Source organism: Cicer arietinum, chromosome 6 (assembly GCF_000331145.2).
Source record: "Cicer arietinum cultivar CDC Frontier isolate Library 1 chromosome 6, Cicar.CDCFrontier_v2.0, whole genome shotgun sequence".
In the NCBI taxonomy this organism is placed as follows: Eukaryota; Viridiplantae; Streptophyta; class Magnoliopsida; order Fabales; family Fabaceae; genus Cicer; species Cicer arietinum.
This window is the reverse complement of record NC_021165.2, coordinates 15602719-15620536: the sequence shown is the minus strand read 5'-3', so window position 1 is coordinate 15620536 and position 17818 is coordinate 15602719. Positions and strand designations below refer to the sequence as shown.

At 28.8% G+C, this 17818-nt stretch overlaps 2 protein-coding genes and 1 pseudogene across 5 annotated transcripts in view; all 3 read right to left on the bottom strand.

Annotated features, from left to right (window-relative positions):
- Positions 1-986: 986 nt before the first annotated feature.
- LOC101496014 (VQ motif-containing protein 4-like) lies at positions 987-2117 on the bottom strand. Its single transcript, XM_004505325.4, has one exon. It carries the CDS (start codon positions 1993-1995, stop codon positions 1186-1188), a length of 810 nt encoding a protein of 269 aa, XP_004505382.1. The 5' UTR covers positions 1996-2117; the 3' UTR covers positions 987-1185.
- Positions 2118-7234: 5117 nt separating this feature from the next.
- On the bottom strand, positions 7235-11724 carry LOC101509967 (uncharacterized). 3 transcript variants are annotated; one of them, XM_073369496.1, is made up of 6 exons: positions 11332-11724; positions 10765-11022; positions 9551-9629; positions 9374-9446; positions 8461-8526; positions 7235-7652 (listed from the first exon to the last, which is right to left on the bottom strand). In XM_073369496.1, the coding sequence occupies exons 3-6, from the start codon at positions 9595-9597 to the stop codon at positions 7569-7571; spliced, it is 270 nt and encodes an 89-aa protein (XP_073225597.1). In that variant the 5' UTR covers positions 9598-9629; positions 10765-11022; positions 11332-11724; the 3' UTR covers positions 7235-7568. The 3 variants fall into 3 exon arrangements, with proteins under 3 accessions (XP_073225597.1, XP_073225598.1, XP_004505068.1); XM_073369497.1 differs by lacking the exon at positions 11332-11724 and adding an exon at positions 11121-11173; XM_004505011.4 differs by lacking the exon at positions 10765-11022 and having other exon boundaries at positions 11332-11721.
- A 3329-nt stretch (positions 11725-15053) lies between these two features.
- The window catches only part of LOC101509641 (uncharacterized), a 2978-nt pseudogene continuing 213 nt past the window's right edge, over positions 15054-17818 (bottom strand). Inside the window, exons 1-2 of the transcript XR_012163562.1 lie at positions 17352-17818; positions 15054-15555 (exon numbers count right to left, since the gene is read on the bottom strand). The exon at positions 17352-17818 is cut by the window's right edge and continues 213 nt beyond it. The product of XR_012163562.1 is annotated as an uncharacterized protein (transcript). The remainder of the gene's footprint in view (positions 15556-17351) is intronic.

The following is a 17818-nucleotide window of genomic DNA, read 5'->3' as shown; positions in this document are numbered from 1 at the left end:
GTTTTTTAAATTAATTATTGATATTTCCTTTTTAAGTTTGATATCAAAATCTATTAATTATTTTTATATTTATATTTGATTAGATTTATATTTTTATATTTTATAAATTACTTTTATATGCATATTTTATTATATTTCACTTTTTATATTTTATAGAAATAATTCAGTAAATTAGTGTTTTTATCTTATTCTGCTGGTTTTTAACTCAACTCATATTTACAATAAAAATTTCAACTAAAGATATAAAATATGCTATAATTTTAAATTAATTTATAATATTTTATTTTTCATCAAACACTCGATTTATGATAATTTATTCATATATTATCTATTAAATAAACCTGAAATAAACAAAATGGGAATAAAATTAATTTAGTGGTTAAATGTTTAAGTTAATGAGTTGACTATTAAAAAAATGTCGTGGATTCAATCTTTGCTCCAAACATATTAGTAACAATTTTTTATAATATTAACATTATTATCATTGGTTGTTTAAATAAAAAACATCAAACAAGCACGTAAAGCAAAGGTCTTAGAACTTCTTAAAAAAAAAATTCTTCATATTTTTATATTAAAAAATTATGTACGACATATAAAATACCTCATAAGTGTAAAAATAGTACATCAAATGATATAATTAAAGTAAAATTGCATATCCTAAAAAATTATTTTTATTTACAATCAATGTTGACTTTATGACTAGAACTTTTCTCCATAAAATCTCCATAGATCCCATTACCCCGACTAGATATGCTCCTAATAATAATTTATGAATTGAGTTAACGAATAGTTAGTTAATTAATTCATATTCACATTTTTCCTTGAAGAAAATAAACATTCACAATTACAAATCGGAGTTGTCCGTTCTTTCCTCAAGCTAATAGTAAGCTATTAAGAGAAAGATTAACGGCTCAAATTTTATCCTTTTATCTATCTTAACGACTAAGTAAAAAAAAAAACTATTGTAATACATTACAAGAAAGGAGAATACGAAAACAAAAAATTAATATTAAAGGGGAAAGAAGATGAAGAAGACAATTTTACATACAATTGAAGTAAGATTCTTCAATTCTGTGCACAACCTATTAAAAATTTATTTCTGTAACTAATGAATGCAATGAACATAGATATGAATCTAAAACAAAATCTAAACGACAAAGAAGAAAAAGAAATGAAGAATTAAATTCAAGTAGTAGAAGAAGATGAAGGAGCCGAAGCTTTTGGAGAAGTTGTTGGAAATAGAGGAAGCAATTTGGGTTCAGAACCTCTTGGAGTATTTCTTGGTGAAGGGTGCAAGAAAAATCCTTTCTCTTTAATAGCTTTGTCTTCTGCCTCAGAGTTCAAAATAGGATTTGGATTGTGAGTCACATTCCCACATTGGCAACCGTTTCCACTGTCTGTAACGGTAGAACGGTTAAACGGATCGGGTATAAGAGGTGTAACAGGGCTAAGAACAAGTGAAGGGAAATCGAGGATGCTTGGAGACAAAACATCATGATTCCGAGGAGAAAAACCTGAACGGTTTGAATTTGAAGAGAAAACAGGTAGCAAAGGGTTTAGATGAAAATTCTTAAGAGAATTTCTTCGTTCATAGAGTTTGTAACCAGATTGTTGGTTATGTTTTTTTGGGATGGTTTTAATGGGTGGGATATGGTTTCTTTGGTTGTTGTTCGAAGATGTGGGTTCAATGGGTGGTTTTGAGTAGTTTGAAGAAGCATGTTTTACTGTTTCATTGGACCCAGTTAACATTTGAACAACTTGTTTGAATGAGGACACGTCAGCTTGAACGAATGTTGTCGGGTACGGGTTACCCGATTCGGATCTGTTGGTGGGTTTTGGAGAGAATAGTGATGGTGATGGTGGTTGAGGAAATAATCCTCCATTGTTGTTGCTACTACTTGCATTTGCATTGTGACTATTCCGAGGTGAAGGAAGTGAAGGGTGATGGTGGAAACTGTTGTTTCCTGGAGATTTCATGTTTTTGTTGGAGTCCATTATTGGATTGATTTTATGAGAGATATAATAAAAAATAAAAAATAAAAATAAAAATAAAAAGAGAGACAGAGACAGAGATATAATAGGGAGAATGAAAGGGCACCTGTCGTAACTTTTGTTTTGGTTTGACGAGAAATGTATTTGTAGGGTCTTGTGAAGCCATTCCTCTTTTTATGCGCTTTATATACTGTAATTTATATTTATTTTTTATGTCCAGTACATAGCACTCTGTTTCTCATATCATATCTAGTTAGACATGGAAAATTATTTTTTTACTTTTTGTATTTTAATATTTCTATTGTTCAATTGTTTTATTTGGAATTAATGTTATGATGACTATATAGTAAATTATTATAAAATGTTGTAATGACTCATGTAAAATCAAAAAATAATAAATTTAGTCAAATTTGCTAATGTCCGAAAAGAAAAGAAAATACATTATGTTCATTCATATAAAATATATGCATAAATAAAATATTTTCTTCCATAAAAGTTATATTTTCTTTCTTATTTTATAGTGAAACAAAGTTCAACATTTTTATGAAAAGGTCATAGTTGGAGTTATAGTTGGTATCTTTTATTTTTAAAAGAATGCAAATGCTTTTGGTCAATGGCTAGAATATATACATAATAATAAAAATTGGCAGTAAGCATATAACTGTATTTTTTGTCCAACAAATACATAACTGGTATCTTTATCATGTGTTACACGTGATAATGTGTAAAGTGATGACAAAATTTATCAACTTCCCATTTTCATATAGATTTAAAAATAATATTAGTTATGAAACCCAAAAAAAATATTAATTAGTTGACCATCACTTTAAACACTTTTTAAAAATAAAACTTAAAATTATAATATTCAATTCATAAGAAATTAAATTTTAATACAATGAACACAATAAGTAGTCTTAAAGGCATAACACATTAACATTAACTTTTTTTTATATATAAAAAATACTATTCATTCACTGAAATTAGTATAATATTTCTATTGATAAGAACACAAATACAAATTTAAAGTCACTAAAATTAAAACGATGAACATGCAAAAAGACTCACAACATCAAGGTTAATAAACATAAAATAATAAAATGCATATAAATATGACAAAATTAAATGCTCAAAATGTTATTCTCTCTAAATATGTAAGATTGACGATTTTAAATTTATTGATTGAATTTATAATAAATCAAAGTGACTCGGTCAATCAGAACCAGATGAATAATGCCACAAGACAGAAAAACAAACAACGAAGCACCAAAACGACAAACAAACCAATGTTGCACTAAAACTACAAAATCTAAAAAAACACTAAACCTAGGTGCAAATCACTTATTTATATAAAAGAGATAGAAAAAAAGTTAGATGAGTGATTTAGAACCAAAAATTAGTTATATTTACATCTAAAAATAAATAATTTATTAGCCGATAATGACAAACAATTGAATTTTAGAATAGCCAAATTCTCCTTAGTTCAAGTAAGATTAAGTATGCAAAGAAAAATTAAAAATTAACTATGAGTCAGTAGAATATTTCTAAGTTTATAGAAGTCCATAAAGATCATAGAAGCATAGGAATAGATCAAATATCAATTTAACTTGATAATTTGGCACTTGTACTCATGTTCCACCTTCTTATCACTGCTAAAAATAAATACAGAGGCACAATTTTAGTAAAAACACACATGCAAATATTGCCAACGAGACATGCTGAAAAGATAGTAAAAACGAGCTGATTGGAGGGCACAATGAATTTTCACAAACATAAATTATCACGCATTATCCACATAATTAGTCGAGTGATATTATATCTCTGTAGGCCATAATTCATGGTTAGTATGACTTGTTTTGCCTATAAATACAAATATTTGTAATATTTTTAGACACACTCAATTAATCAGATAAGCTTTGCCTATCATCTATTTTTCTATCAGTTAATTTACTCTTGAATTTCTTAGTCAAGTAGCTTAAACACAAATAGATTATACTTACCACTTATTTGAGTAGTTAAAGAACTCACAGCTGGAAAATAAAATTACTTCCTCACATAATCATTTAAAGAAGAAAGATTCATAAATTGAACTAACCGTTCCCTTGTGAAGAAATTGAACTAACTATAAAAATTAAATATAAAAAATGAAATTCGTTTTTTATTTTCCATCATTAATATAGTGATAGCATTAAAAACGATTTCCGCATTTTTCCTATTTTTAAATTATCTTTTTTATAAAAGAAAAGAGCTTAACTACTTTGCATATTTTTTTAAACATGCTTAAATAAAAGCATGCCAAATATTTTAGGAATATTTTCTATCATTAATATAGTATAAGGATATTTTAGGAATTAAATTAAAAATAAGTGGTAAATTGAGTTCTTTGACCGAATGTGTATGTAAAAAAAAAATATATTATATGCAAATTTAAATTATATTCAAAATAAAATTTAATGTGAGGCGATGATGTTTTAATTAAAAGTAAATAACACCTTATACTAGAAAAGACAATTACAAATAAATTTATATTTATATATTTTCAAAGAAACTACTAGACTCAAATATATAATGTACATATCTAAATCATATCCTTTTACCACTAAATTAATTCTTTTGATTTAAAAACTTTTATTGTATACAAGTTATTTCAAATATTCAATGTAACACATATTATTACAACTATGCTTGTAAACTTCAATTAAAAAAACTACGTTGTCAAACTCAATTTTAATTATTACATTTAGATGGAAACAAAAAATAAAATAAAATACGATACATTTTTTTTATTTACCAAAAAATATTCTTTTTCACTCAATACCTTTCCATCTTAGGAGACCAAAATAATTTAACTCAAGTTAAACCAAGTCAAAACAAGCATGCCTTATACATTGGTATATTTTTAATGTAAAAATTAAATAAATTAAACAATTGAATAATATTATATTAAGTACTAAAAAAATTATATGAAGTCAATATGTATACAAAACTTTAAATAATATTTTTTTGAGAAAAACTTCAAATACATTAGTCATTAATAGACGAGTAGTTTTATATAGAACACATGTTGAATGCATTGACTAAAAGTAAAAGAAAAATTTATCCTATATTCCATATATGTTTTTTTTTTTTTTTAATTTTTCGATACAAAAAATTTCTACTTAAAAACTTTTTTAAAGTTTATTGATACATAAGATTTTTATGAGAATCTTTTTTTAAAGTTTTCCAGTACTAATTTAAAAAAAAAAATTAAAAATTGAACTTCTTCAACAGAAAACCTACATACCAATTTTTTTTAAAAAATAACTTCTGTTTTGAAAACTTTCAAAAAAATTTCTGGGTAACTATTTTATCGGAAAACATGGAAGTTTTTTTTGGAATATACCTTTTTTATTAGAGAATTTGAAAAAAAAATTCTGAAATATACGTTGTATACTGGAAAATCTAAAAAATATTTTTCAATAAAATTGAAAAAAAAATTATAAATTTTAAGATTTATACAAAAAAAAAAAATTATTTTCCTACATTTGTGGAAGTAAAGATTAAATGTGATAGATATATGATAGAATTTTCAAAGTAAAAAACAGGCAAATATCAACAATGACAACCATTATTTTCTCATATAAATAGGCAAATATTTTAAACAATAACAGGTCAACGAGAAATCTTAAAACATTTATAAAAAAAATCTAAAACTTTATATTTTAAACAAAATAAACTTTTTGTTTTTTGACAGCACAAAATAGGCTTTTTGAAAACTTAACTTATATTTAATAAATAGATAGATATTTTCATCTAAAACAATCTAGATTATGTATTTCTAACAATTAAACGATCTTCTCATCCCCACCAAACTAGAAAAAACAGCCAAATACTTCAAATGTAAATAAAAGAAACTGACAATCAAATTTGAATGCGTGAAACACACAACTAGACTCAATTAAAAAAAATATCTTAATATAATTTTAATTAATTTAATTAATTTAACTAATTTAATGATATTATTCATAAAATATTATTTAATTAATTTAGATTTTATTTTTAATAACATTTTTTTCATAGAAAATCTCTAATGAATTACACTTTTAAAACATGATTAATTTTTTAGTATTAAAATATAAATGAATTAAAATTCTTAAATCATCAAAATTAAATATTTTAACCGACAATATATACCGGAGTATGTGGTTGTATTTCTCATAGATGTAAGACCATTCACAATAGAGCATTTTATTTTGGTTACCTAAACGGACTTTATAGTTATAGATATTTTTATAATTTTTTAATTATAATACCTAATAGATACTCATTTTCTTATATACAACATCTGAACTACAAATTATTAAATATATTAAATAGATTCTACCAATAACTTTATATCATTATATTTTAATAAATATATTTATTTTAATACAATTTATTAAACGTAGTCCAACAAAAAGGAAGAGAGTGAGAGGATGTTTATATACCACTCTCCTTAATAAGCACCCAAATTTTTTCTCCACAATGGGAGTGATTATTTTGCTTGGTGCTAAAACAAGGAAGCGCCCCATAGGAGATGACCTAAGAGTTAGTTAAGTAGTTTTTTTTTTTTTTCCTAGAATTCATGTGAAACACACGGAAAAGTGAAATATGTTATTTGTAGCTTCTTTCAGGGTGTTTGATTTAAAAGATGGAAAGAGAGATGAGAGATTTAAATAGAGGGGGAGGGAGGGGAGAGAATGAGAATATCTATGTGTTTGTTTCAAAAGAGGGAATGAAATTTATTTAATCCTTTTGTGATTGGTTCAAGGCAAGGAGAGATATTTTAATTGATTTTTTAGCTGTATTGATTATCTCCCTTCTAAATTCCTTTAAAATGGAGGTAGACCAAAATAAATTCTACACAAGAACTTAAAAACATTATTTTGGAAAGCCATTTCAGTCTTTGGAAAGCTAGATGGAATAATATATAGTAAATGTATTTTATTTAAAATTATGCTAATACTAACTACTTGGAAATCCACTAAATACCTCTTTAAGGTACAAATATAGTTTTATCTAATAGAACTAGTAGCAGATGACTAATATTTGTGTAGGTGAATACCCTTTGCCATACTTAATATAAACTATACATAGAAAAAATATTTGTCATTAGTTAATTAATTAAAAGATCTTAAATAAATCAATTAGTTAAAAAATAAATATATATTTTATTAAATGTAGACATTGGTGTTCAGTAAGAAGATAAAAATCCAACTCCATCACCAAACAAAAAACCCTAAATCTCTTTTATATTGATCCGTATAAGATAAAAATCTTATAATTCTTGCAGTTCAGTAAGATAAAATTGTGCTTTTATTTACAATTTACTAGGAATCCTGGTAAACAAAAAACAAAAAACAAAGACTTGATCTTCCTATAATTACTGGACAAATTTTCATCTAGTAATCTACTTTCTTTACTGGTGCTTCTGTAAGTCAATCCATACAATTCCTCACCCACTAAATGATCCATGTAATGCAGATTTGACAAAAAAATTGCTTTGCTTGTTTTTCCTTTTTATACGGTAGGTGATCTGTGTCCAATCAGAATTATCCTTACTATTCCTCATGCGCAGTATTAACTTCATTATTGTTTTGTTCAGCTACTGCAAAATTTTCTGAAGCAATGGAGTTGTCTCCATTCTGCACAAAAACTAAACACTATTAGAGTTGTCAAAGCAACCTAAATAATCCACTCGAAGATCATATATATATATATATATCTCTCAAAACATGAGCACACTTCAAATGCTTCGTTTGGGTAAATAAATGACAATGAGTAAGAGATCAATTTGGCGTGGGATATACTTTCAATTTGGGCTAGTATATTTGAAAATCTCAAACATTATTTCTATAGAATAAGTGATCAACTTGCCCTATCATCACTCCTGACTCCACCTCTCCATAAAATAGTCCAGCAAAAAGTAAAATTTAAGGAGGAAAACCACCTGGTGAAACTATCACTAGTGGAGAGAAACTCAATTATTGCTCATCATCATAAACTTCTATTAATTGATGATGCGCAAAAACAGGGCATTTAATGAATTGTGTAATTCAAATTGATGCATTTCCAATTTTTTAATTGCCAACCTCCTATGATTCTTTGTAATAATTGACATACAGGTGACAGTGGCATTTAAATTTACAAAGTGAACCCCTCCCCAAAAAGGGTGCCAGTATCAACTACCATTAGGTATGTTCCCTACAAGTAATACAAAAGTCCAAGTCATTCTTATTATAGGTTACAATTTACAAATAGATATAGAACATTTTAGTGAAAATTTCTAATTTTTGTGACAACTAATACAGATACCAAACATCATCAATTGAAGGATCATTAGTAACCAAAAACCAAAAAGGTTAACACAGATTTTAGTTTTAATCCTTCGAACAAACCTCAGGATATTTTATAAATAGGCTTGTAACTGAGATAAAGCAGATAGAGATTTACCTGTTTAGTGAGACCATGAACTGACATAACTTCATAAAGCTTGCGCATAAGCATTTCTTCTTCTACCTAACAACCAGAACTCCAAAATTTAGGGGATTCCAATTTTTTGAAGATGTTATGTGATTTATGTATTCAAAATAACAATTACCAAAGCAAAGATTGACTCTAGTTAATTATTTCTTGGATATTGATCGCAGCAAAATGAAACAACAAAACTATCCGATACAATTATAGCCAAACAACATAAAATGAGGAACAAAGTCAGGAGTATAAGCCAGCTTGAAATTAGAGAAAGAAAACAACCAATTTTTAAATGTTTTCCTCCCATCCTCTGAGTAATAAACATTTTACAGTAACCAAGGCAACTGATAGAATGTGTCATCATATGTTACAATAACCATATGTTAAAATGTGTCATCATTCATAAAATAAAAAAAGATAAATCAAGCAACTATATGATAAATTGAAAGGGAAGACTATTTTGCGGCAAGAGACTGGAATCAAATGGTAAGTTCATGGAAATATAAAATTTCCCACAAGATTAGCATCACATTGGAAAGATAAAGAAGCCAATATTGTGATATAAGCATCTCAATCTCGTGCACAGGATAAATCAGCCAAAGAGCTGATATATCAATATGCAGGATAATTATGTGTCAAAATATTGACATCAAATGAGCCAAAATTATGAGGTAATTGAATTTTCCATCATGAAATAATATCACATTTTAAAAACATCACTTTTCTCTCTCGAAAGTGTCAGCCACATGTCCTTGTTGCCATTGTTAATGAATAGTCGTTTCCTAAATTGATAGGAGAATAAAGCCAAGAGTGAGGCAAAATATACACAACCAGTGATGTAAGACTACAGATCCCAATAAAGGGATTGTGTAAGCAAGTGAAATATAACAACCTGAAGTTTTTGCATTTCATGCAACATGGATCTGTATGCTTCCATAAGGACCTCATTCTGCTTATCCATATGCCTATTCACCAGAAACATAGACATAGTAGCAATTCAAAAAACAGTTCAAAGAATAGAAACAACAGATCAGTCACATAATGAAAAACACAAAGTAAAGAGGAGTACTTCAACAACTCTCCAGAGTTTCTTGGGTCAAATTTTCCAGATTCCATCGTTATTGTTATACTATAGTTGAAGGTCAAATCTGAAAATAACCGCACATGTTATATAGTAAATCCAAAAGGAAACACTTCAGCATAATGCAAGATCATGCTGAAACTGAATATAATCAACATGAAAACCTAATTGCACCTTAAAAGTAATAATTATAATCATATATATAAAGTTTATAAACAAAAACTTGTACAACCAATGAATATTTATATCAACAAGAACTATGTCATTAAAAAAGAAGTTTATTCATTATATGCCAAATTGCAAATAGTTACGTCAACTCAGCAATACTAAGGTACATGTTTCTAAAACACAAACAACAATTCAAAGCGATGAACATTCAAGATAATTATTGATTGCATCATGCATAGTGTATGCCATCCAAGCCAGATAAAACTGCACATCCTGCAACTGGAATTTAACTTCTAACTTACAACCAACGATCATGAGTCAAAATTAGCATTAAGACCAATGACACCAAGTGCACTGTTTCACTCCCAAATGTGCCTTCTAAAACAAACATCAAAATTAAGATCTTTACAATAAAGCAAACAAGTAAAAAACAGCACAACCAGGAATTACTCAAACCAAATGATAGGACACTAGATATTGGGCCTTGGCCCAATACATAGGTTGATTAGAGAATAAGAGTTGGTTAGTATATTCACTGACTCTATGGAATTCTGTTACAGATTTCTGTTATAAAAGAGAGGGAAGGGTAGTTAGAAAAGGATTGAGAAAGATGTTGTTAGGCAGTTAGGAGAGTCTCTCTCTTGATTCGGAGCAGATTATGCTCTGGTAGGAGTTCCTGGAACTCGGGTTGTTTTCTTTTCTTCCTGATTTCACCATTGAAGAGCTTGCTGCTCATCACTTTCATTCAATGTGATTCCATTTTCATTCTGTAAATTCTGGTTCCTATCACCAAACCAATACATCCTCCAAAAAAAGAAAAAGTGTGCAACGAATACACAAACATTTCTAGTGCCAAGGTCAATCACATAAGTCATGATTACCTAGCAACTAAAGACAAAGAAAGAAACTCAAAAAGTCATAGCAGTAGAAAAGACCAAACATGGTTAAAATTTCCAGTCATAATGTACTGATGTCTAATGCAACGAGGAAAAAACACAGATGAGTAGAAAATTCTTAATCTTCTCAATGCCAACCTTGCTGCTCTTGCTATCAACTTCCCACAGAAGTAAGAAGTTGTAGTTAGTTATTGTAGATAAATTTAGACCATCAAGTCATTCAGAAGCACTGAAACCCAATTTCCTTGTGATATTCTTCATTCCCATTAATTGCTATTTCCTAAACTCATCAATTTACTCACGGTCACAGAGCACATGGCCAGTGTCACAATCAAAACATCAGTTTATCTTTGATTTTTGCTATTTCCCAAATTTCGACTCACTCACTCAAATTCACTGATGCAAAACACACAGAGATTACTTTAGTCTTTACTCAGTACTCAAAAAGCAGATTCTGATTCAATCATTCAAAGATGCAAAACTCGTCACTTTACCTTTGTTTTTTTTTTTTTATGTTTTCCAAATTCCAAACTCACTCAAATTCACTCTGTCACAGTCATAAATCACAATCACGGATGCAAAAACATAATCAGATTCAAACACAATTTATCATCCATTGAAACAAGTTATCAAACTCAGAGGCAGTATCAAAATCATAGAGATTCAGACATGCAATCAAATTCAATGAGTCAATGAGTGACTCACATCAGTGGGGCGCGCGCGAGGAGGGAGACGTCTAAGTACTGACGAATACGAAGTGATAAGAGAACGGCGCGACTGCGCTGTGGCCAGACGCAGTGAAAACGGATGTGTCGCGTCGCGCGAAGCTTACGAAGGGAACCGGAGACGGAGGTGGAGACGGACGAGCGACGACTGACGACAGAGTGGCTGCAGGGCCCGCGATTCTGCGAATGGAGGGAGAAAGAGGGAGGAGATGATGAGTTGTCACGGGAGAGCGAGAGAGATTTCAGAAGCTACAGATTTTAGGGTTTAGATATGTTTGTTATTTTCTAATTTCACTGATGGTAATTCGGACATTTCACCTATTAAAAAATTTCCATGTGGCATACCAACTTAGAGATACAAGATCATATTTCGAAAGCCATGAATCACCAACAACACTAATAAAGCCCTCCATCAATGATTTTATATTAAAAATGATTAAACATCACAATCACTATCAATGCCACTAACAATCACAAAAACTCCAAATTTAGAATAATAACACAAAATTGAAATCCACAATTTTGATCGTTTCAAAAACTCTACCAATTATTTCACCAGACACATATATTACTAATAGACTCAATTTCATAATCAATCAACAATTTATCGCAATTAGAATTATATAAGAAATCCAAAATACAAACCCTAAATAATGAATTTTTTAGATTCATTGCTATATTTTATGTTTTTGGAGGCCGAATCAAATGTTGGATAGGAGGGAAAAATAAAATTATTTTTATTGCTTTTGTTTGATTTGATGCCTCTAATTCTCTATGTATTTTTTATTCTCAAATTATTGAAATTTAAATTTAGAGGAATCAATAAAATATATATGTTTGGTAATCAACATTTTTCATAAAGTTTTACTCAACCAGTTTCACAGTCTATTAACAAAAAAACAATCATAAAAACAATCATAAAAACACTGATGTGTTGTTCCTGCAACAATACCACAAAGGCTACATACAAAAACAATATACAACATCGACTCCAAAGATTATCATTTTTAAGTAATTACGAACGATAGGCCAAATAAAAAGAGATCTGAGGTATATATTAATTAACCCAAATGGATTTATGAATATTTATGAACATATGTTGATATATATTTGTTCAAATATAATACCTTAAAATACATAAATAGGTTTTGCAAAATAAAATGTAACTTAATATTTCAATCAACACATTAATAAAATTAAGAAACAAACTTTGGTGCATTTAGTACCATATTTTCTAACTAATACTAAGAAAGAAATTTGGTACAATTTGAACTATCTTTTTCTCACTCATTCCTAAACCATGAGTTTTTTCTTTAATTTTCACTGCAACTTTGTCATGAATCAATATATAAGTTACTATAAATTAACACCATCAAGAGACTAAAAAAATATCATTATCACTTAGCCAACTCATAATTTGCAAGTCATGTTCACCCCCTTTCTTTGATCCCCAACTATCCTCCCCTTAATAATATCTATTTTCATAGAGATGTTATAGTACACCGTCATTTATCTCCATCTTATGAAGTAGACACAAATCATAAATACTACTATCAACATCACCAACACTATTTTCAACTTTTTGCTTTTTAATTTTTCTTTATTTCTTTATATAAATTTTCTTATATGTTGATATCGAGTGTGTAACACCCCAAATTTTTATTAATTACTTTTAAACCCTAAGAGTTAGTTGTGTTAATTATTAGTTATTGGGATGTTTAGACATAATGGAGGGTAGTTGTAAAATGTAAATGACTATTTAAAGGCAATTAATCAATTAATAGATAGTATAAATGAATTAAGAAAGAGATTGATCAATTAATGCAAGACATGTACACAACAATCCTATTTTGACTTGATGAATCGACTAACTCTTTGTTGTCCATTAATCAATTAATGTCAGACTAAAATTAAAAAGTAACAATTTTTTATTTTTATTTAAATTTTGTGTAGCCAATTCTACATTAGATATTTGGTTTGTCATCTGATTAGATAACCTAGCTCATTACCAAGGCTTTAAATTTATAAATTTACAAGTTTTCAAATTGATAAGTTTAATTCTCTAAAATTTCTAAACCGAATTCCATTCAATTTGTTGTTGTATGTTCAATTATTCGAGAAGCCTTAAACCGTATAGAAGGTATAGATAAGTCGATTAGGGAGGGTTGATTAATAAAATAAGTTGAGATTAGGCACTGAATACATTAAATTAAGTCAACATGAAATAAAATAATTAGTATAAAATAAAATGTCTGTAATTTGTATTGAAGTATGAGAAAAATGACTATGCATTGTGAGAGTAAACCTATTTTACAAGAGAATTAATAAAAATAATTGATTTTACTATCTCTATACAAAATTATAACTGACATGATAAAATAACTACACAATCATTGAGTTTACTCACTTGAGCTTAATGAGAGATCAGATATAATACACTTTTAACAATATCTAATATATTTAATATTGATGTCAATTTAAGAAAATTATGTATCCCACTATCCTTTTAGAGAAATAATAGTATTATATTAAAAATTAATTGAAATATAATATTAAATTTGTACGTTATGAAAATGCAAAAAATTATTTGTTTATTTCAAGATATGCATATACTAATATATTAATAATATCGAAATGATAAATATATAATATTTTAATTTTAAATATGAAGAATAAATTTATTATTTTAATAAATAAGAGAAAAGTAATCAATTTCGACCCTCACCGTTAATGACGGGAAAGAATGGACATACTTGTCGGAGATACTCGACTATTTGCCGAAAAGTGAATGAAAAGATCGTAATTAATGGTGCCAATAACAATAAAGGTCGATCAGTTATACATCCTCCTCAAAACTCTTTAAATTTGCGATTCTTTCGAATTCTTTTTGTAATCATAATGACTTATAGACAAGAAATAGCTCCTACCAAGCCTCTCCTCAATGAAGACTTTGAAATTGTTAGTGAACTGAGAGTTGATTTTCTCAAATTTGGCTACAAAGGATTATTACTTTAGAACAAGGCTTGTAGAAATGGGTTTTACACACTTTTTCAACTTTGAAGCCAGACCCATCTACGACGAGTTGATCAAGGAATTTAAGAATGATATGCCTTTGTGAATGAGTTTATATGAATTTATATCCCTCTTATCACAACCACAATAAAAAAGCAATGGTGTTGAAGGTTCCATTAGCAATGAAGACAACTAGTTTCGTTGTGGCTAATGCGCACCAGAATGAGATTGGAAGAAAAGATTAGAGTTTGTGATTTTTCACATCGGGGCTTTTTAAGGGGAAACATTATGACTTCATTCTCAATTTAGACCTTGAACACTTCAACATCCATGTCACTATATATCTCCATACATTAGCATCCTTGATGGAAGTTAACATCACACATTAGCATTTATTTGGATGGATTTGACTGCCCTTGTTAATGCCAAGAATTAAAATGACCAATGTATTAAACATTGCAGGATTTAATTGAGTTTTCGTTTGAGTTAGGATGAATATGACAACGCTTTACATTTCTATGGACTAAAATGGTTGTTTTCTCCTTTATTGAACACAAAGATATTACAATGCAATTATTAAAATATTACCTATCGTTAGGTGCTCATACTCTATGGAATGTGTTGTGTATAATATATAGATGCAAAAAGTAATGAAAAAGTGATAAAAACAGAATTAGAGTAGTAATCAAATTAAACAAAAGCGATAAACATAATTTCTCATACTGAAAATCTTACAAGAACCATCATCAATCACACATAATATCACTCTTTATTGTCCACTGATAATTCAAGCTAACAAACACCATATAAAAAAAACACCAAAGTAGAGGAAACCAAGGCCTAACTAAAAGGCAGCAATCTATATATAAACTAAATATTTTGTTATTGTAGTTATTTTCTTAACGAGGGCATTTGGGCTCAAATGCAAGAGGCCCAACAGTGTAGAGCAGAAAGTGAAGGCCCTTAGACACATAGGGCTTCTCGGGCCTAAGTACAGCACCAGTGACACCACCATGAAGATTTGAGGCCTTAAGCCCATTTGGTGCACTGACCAAAACGACATTACACTTGTGAGCTGCATAGCTAGTAATTGTCTTTGGGGCTTCAATAAAGAAGTAACCGTTCTTATCTGACTCGTCTTTTATGACCAACTTGTACTTGGTGTTGTTGCATTGGAGCTTCACAACGGCACCTTCAATTTGAATTTCAAACAACATAATAATGATCATTGTCTTTTACATCAAAAAATAGTAATGACGTTGTCGTGTCAATGCAAAAGGTACCAACAACAATAATGTCCTATTCTCAGTAACCGTGCAGCTTTACTAAAACGACAAAGTAGCTTTAGAATAAAGCTTTCTCTCCACCACACAAACCAACACACTGTTCCCTTAATTGCAAACAAATGATAAAGTTTCCGGGGAAACATAACTTTTTACGTAATTTGTAATAAACACCCAATAGTTTTTATGAAGGTTCAGATTTATTAATAATTTAATAGGATTAGTGGTGTGGTCCGAGGCCTTTTCTAGGAGCACTTGATTTACAACTATGGAGCTAAAACCAGCTTCTATACTATAGTTCTCTCTGCTAGGTTTTAGGAGCTTATAATTCATAATTTACAATATTTTTTGAAAAATTCATTTAAGTAACTTCTAAAAAATTTAAGAGTGTATTTTTTATTTATATATCATTTAGAGTATTATGTTTTCTTAAGACGAATGTAGTATTTAATTTTGATTGAATTTTTTTTATCATTTAGAGTATTTGTTTTAATTATTAAAATGCTTTCCACTAATATTATGCAAAGTATAACATTTTTTGCAAGCAATAATTAAAGATATGTAAATAATTACTTAAAAAAAAATAAATATTAATTAGTAAACTATATTTTTAATTAAAAATGTCAATTTACATTTAATCTAATTGAAGCAATAACCATGCCAAAACAAATATTTGTCAAATTTTATCAACTTTAACAACTATAAGCTATATACTATAAACTAATTTTGTCAAAACTAAATCTAATAATATTCAGACTAAAAATAAAATGAGACTAAATTTTTCCAGTTTATTTAAAAAATGTATTTAATTCTTTTAAAACTAAATTGGATCTCTAAATTTTATTCTTTACTCTAAAATTTTCTCTCCAGTATTTAAACATTATTAATTTAACTATTTATTTATCACAATAATTTTTTAATTTAACTTGTTATCCCACTTCTTAAAATAGGTGGTATAGGTTAGCAAATCTTTAGAAAAAAAAGAATTAGCAAATCTCATTAAATAAATAAATCTTTTTAAAAAATTTAAAACCAATAAAAGATTCACAAAATAACAATTTTAAATTCTAACATTAGAACTTCATTCCCAAGTAAATGTAGTTGATTTCGCTTTAATGTGTGATTAAAGCTCCTTTTGCGACTTATTAAGTTAAATAAAATGTAAATACGAAGTTTCTTGTTTTTCCAAATAAATTAAGTGTTTAAACTTAAAATAAATAAAATGTAAATACCCCAAACATCACAAATTACTTTAAAGTAAATAATTACTAGCTGGCCTCAGTAGATCTATGTAATGTACATGCTGATCCTAACTACTAAAAATAATTAGGGTAAAATTCAGCAACAAAATAATAATAATTAGGGTTTAAAAAATGGAAAAAGAAATTCCAGAGTTGAAATAACCCAATTTATTTATTTAATAAAAAGGAAAAATAAAATGCAAGATGATTCTAACAGTGGAAATGCTCACCGAATCACAAAAGATCTAGCGAAAGAAATGAAAATGACTGTAACTAGAGAGATCTATTCAGTCCAAAAAAAATGATGTAAAAAACTACATTTTTTAGTAGATGTTGTTGAAACAGAGTAAAAAAAAAAAGAGTAACTAGTAGCAAGTTTGTGTACTTGGATAATGCAAAGAAAGATTCAACTATTTTGAAGCATAAAGAGGAAATAATAAAGGTGAAAGTTGAGAGTGACAAACCAATAAGTGAAGTAGCTCCCAAGAGGGTATCAACCCCAGAATATTTGCATGATTTGACATAAACAACACCTTGAACTGCAATAAAGCTTCTAGGAATGGGAGTGGAATGAAATGGTGGGTGAGCTGGAACTGAAGGGGGGTGCAATGGTGGGTGAGCTGGAACAGGGGGGTGCAGTGGTGGGTGAGTTGGAACAGGTGTGTACAATGGTGGATGGGTTACAATAGGTGTGTGAACAGGTGGTTTAACAGGGGGAGGAGGGTGGTGATGGACATGGTGGTGATGAGTTGGTGGTTTAGCAGGTACAGGGGTAGAAGGGTAGGGAGAATGTGTAGGAGGAGCAGGGTGGACATTAACAGGGGTAGGAGCAGGGGATGGTGAGTGAATGTGGTGGTGGTGATGATGGTGGTGAGGGGCGTTCGCCGGTGGGTGAACCGGTGACTTAGTTGGAGGGTAACTGGGGGAAAGA

What these genes read in the sequence shown, in the direction of transcription:
- LOC101496014 (XM_004505325.4), bottom strand. Translation starts at nt 1,995, where the DNA reads ATGGACTCCAACAAAAACATGAAATCTCCAGGAAACAACAGTTTCCAC.
- LOC101509967 (XM_073369496.1), bottom strand. Translation starts at nt 9,597, where the DNA reads ATGGAATCTGGAAAATTTGACCCAAGAAACTCTGGAGAGTTGTTGAA. An exon ending in AACTCTGGAGAGTTGTTGAA is followed by an intron (nt 9,447 to 9,550) that starts GTACTCCTCTTT and finishes TCTGGTGAATAG; the next exon opens with GCATATGGATAAGCAGAATG. An exon ending in TTCATGGTCTCACTAAACAG is followed by an intron (nt 7,653 to 8,460) that starts GTAAATCTCTAT and finishes GTTTTTGTGCAG; the next exon opens with AATGGAGACAACTCCATTGC.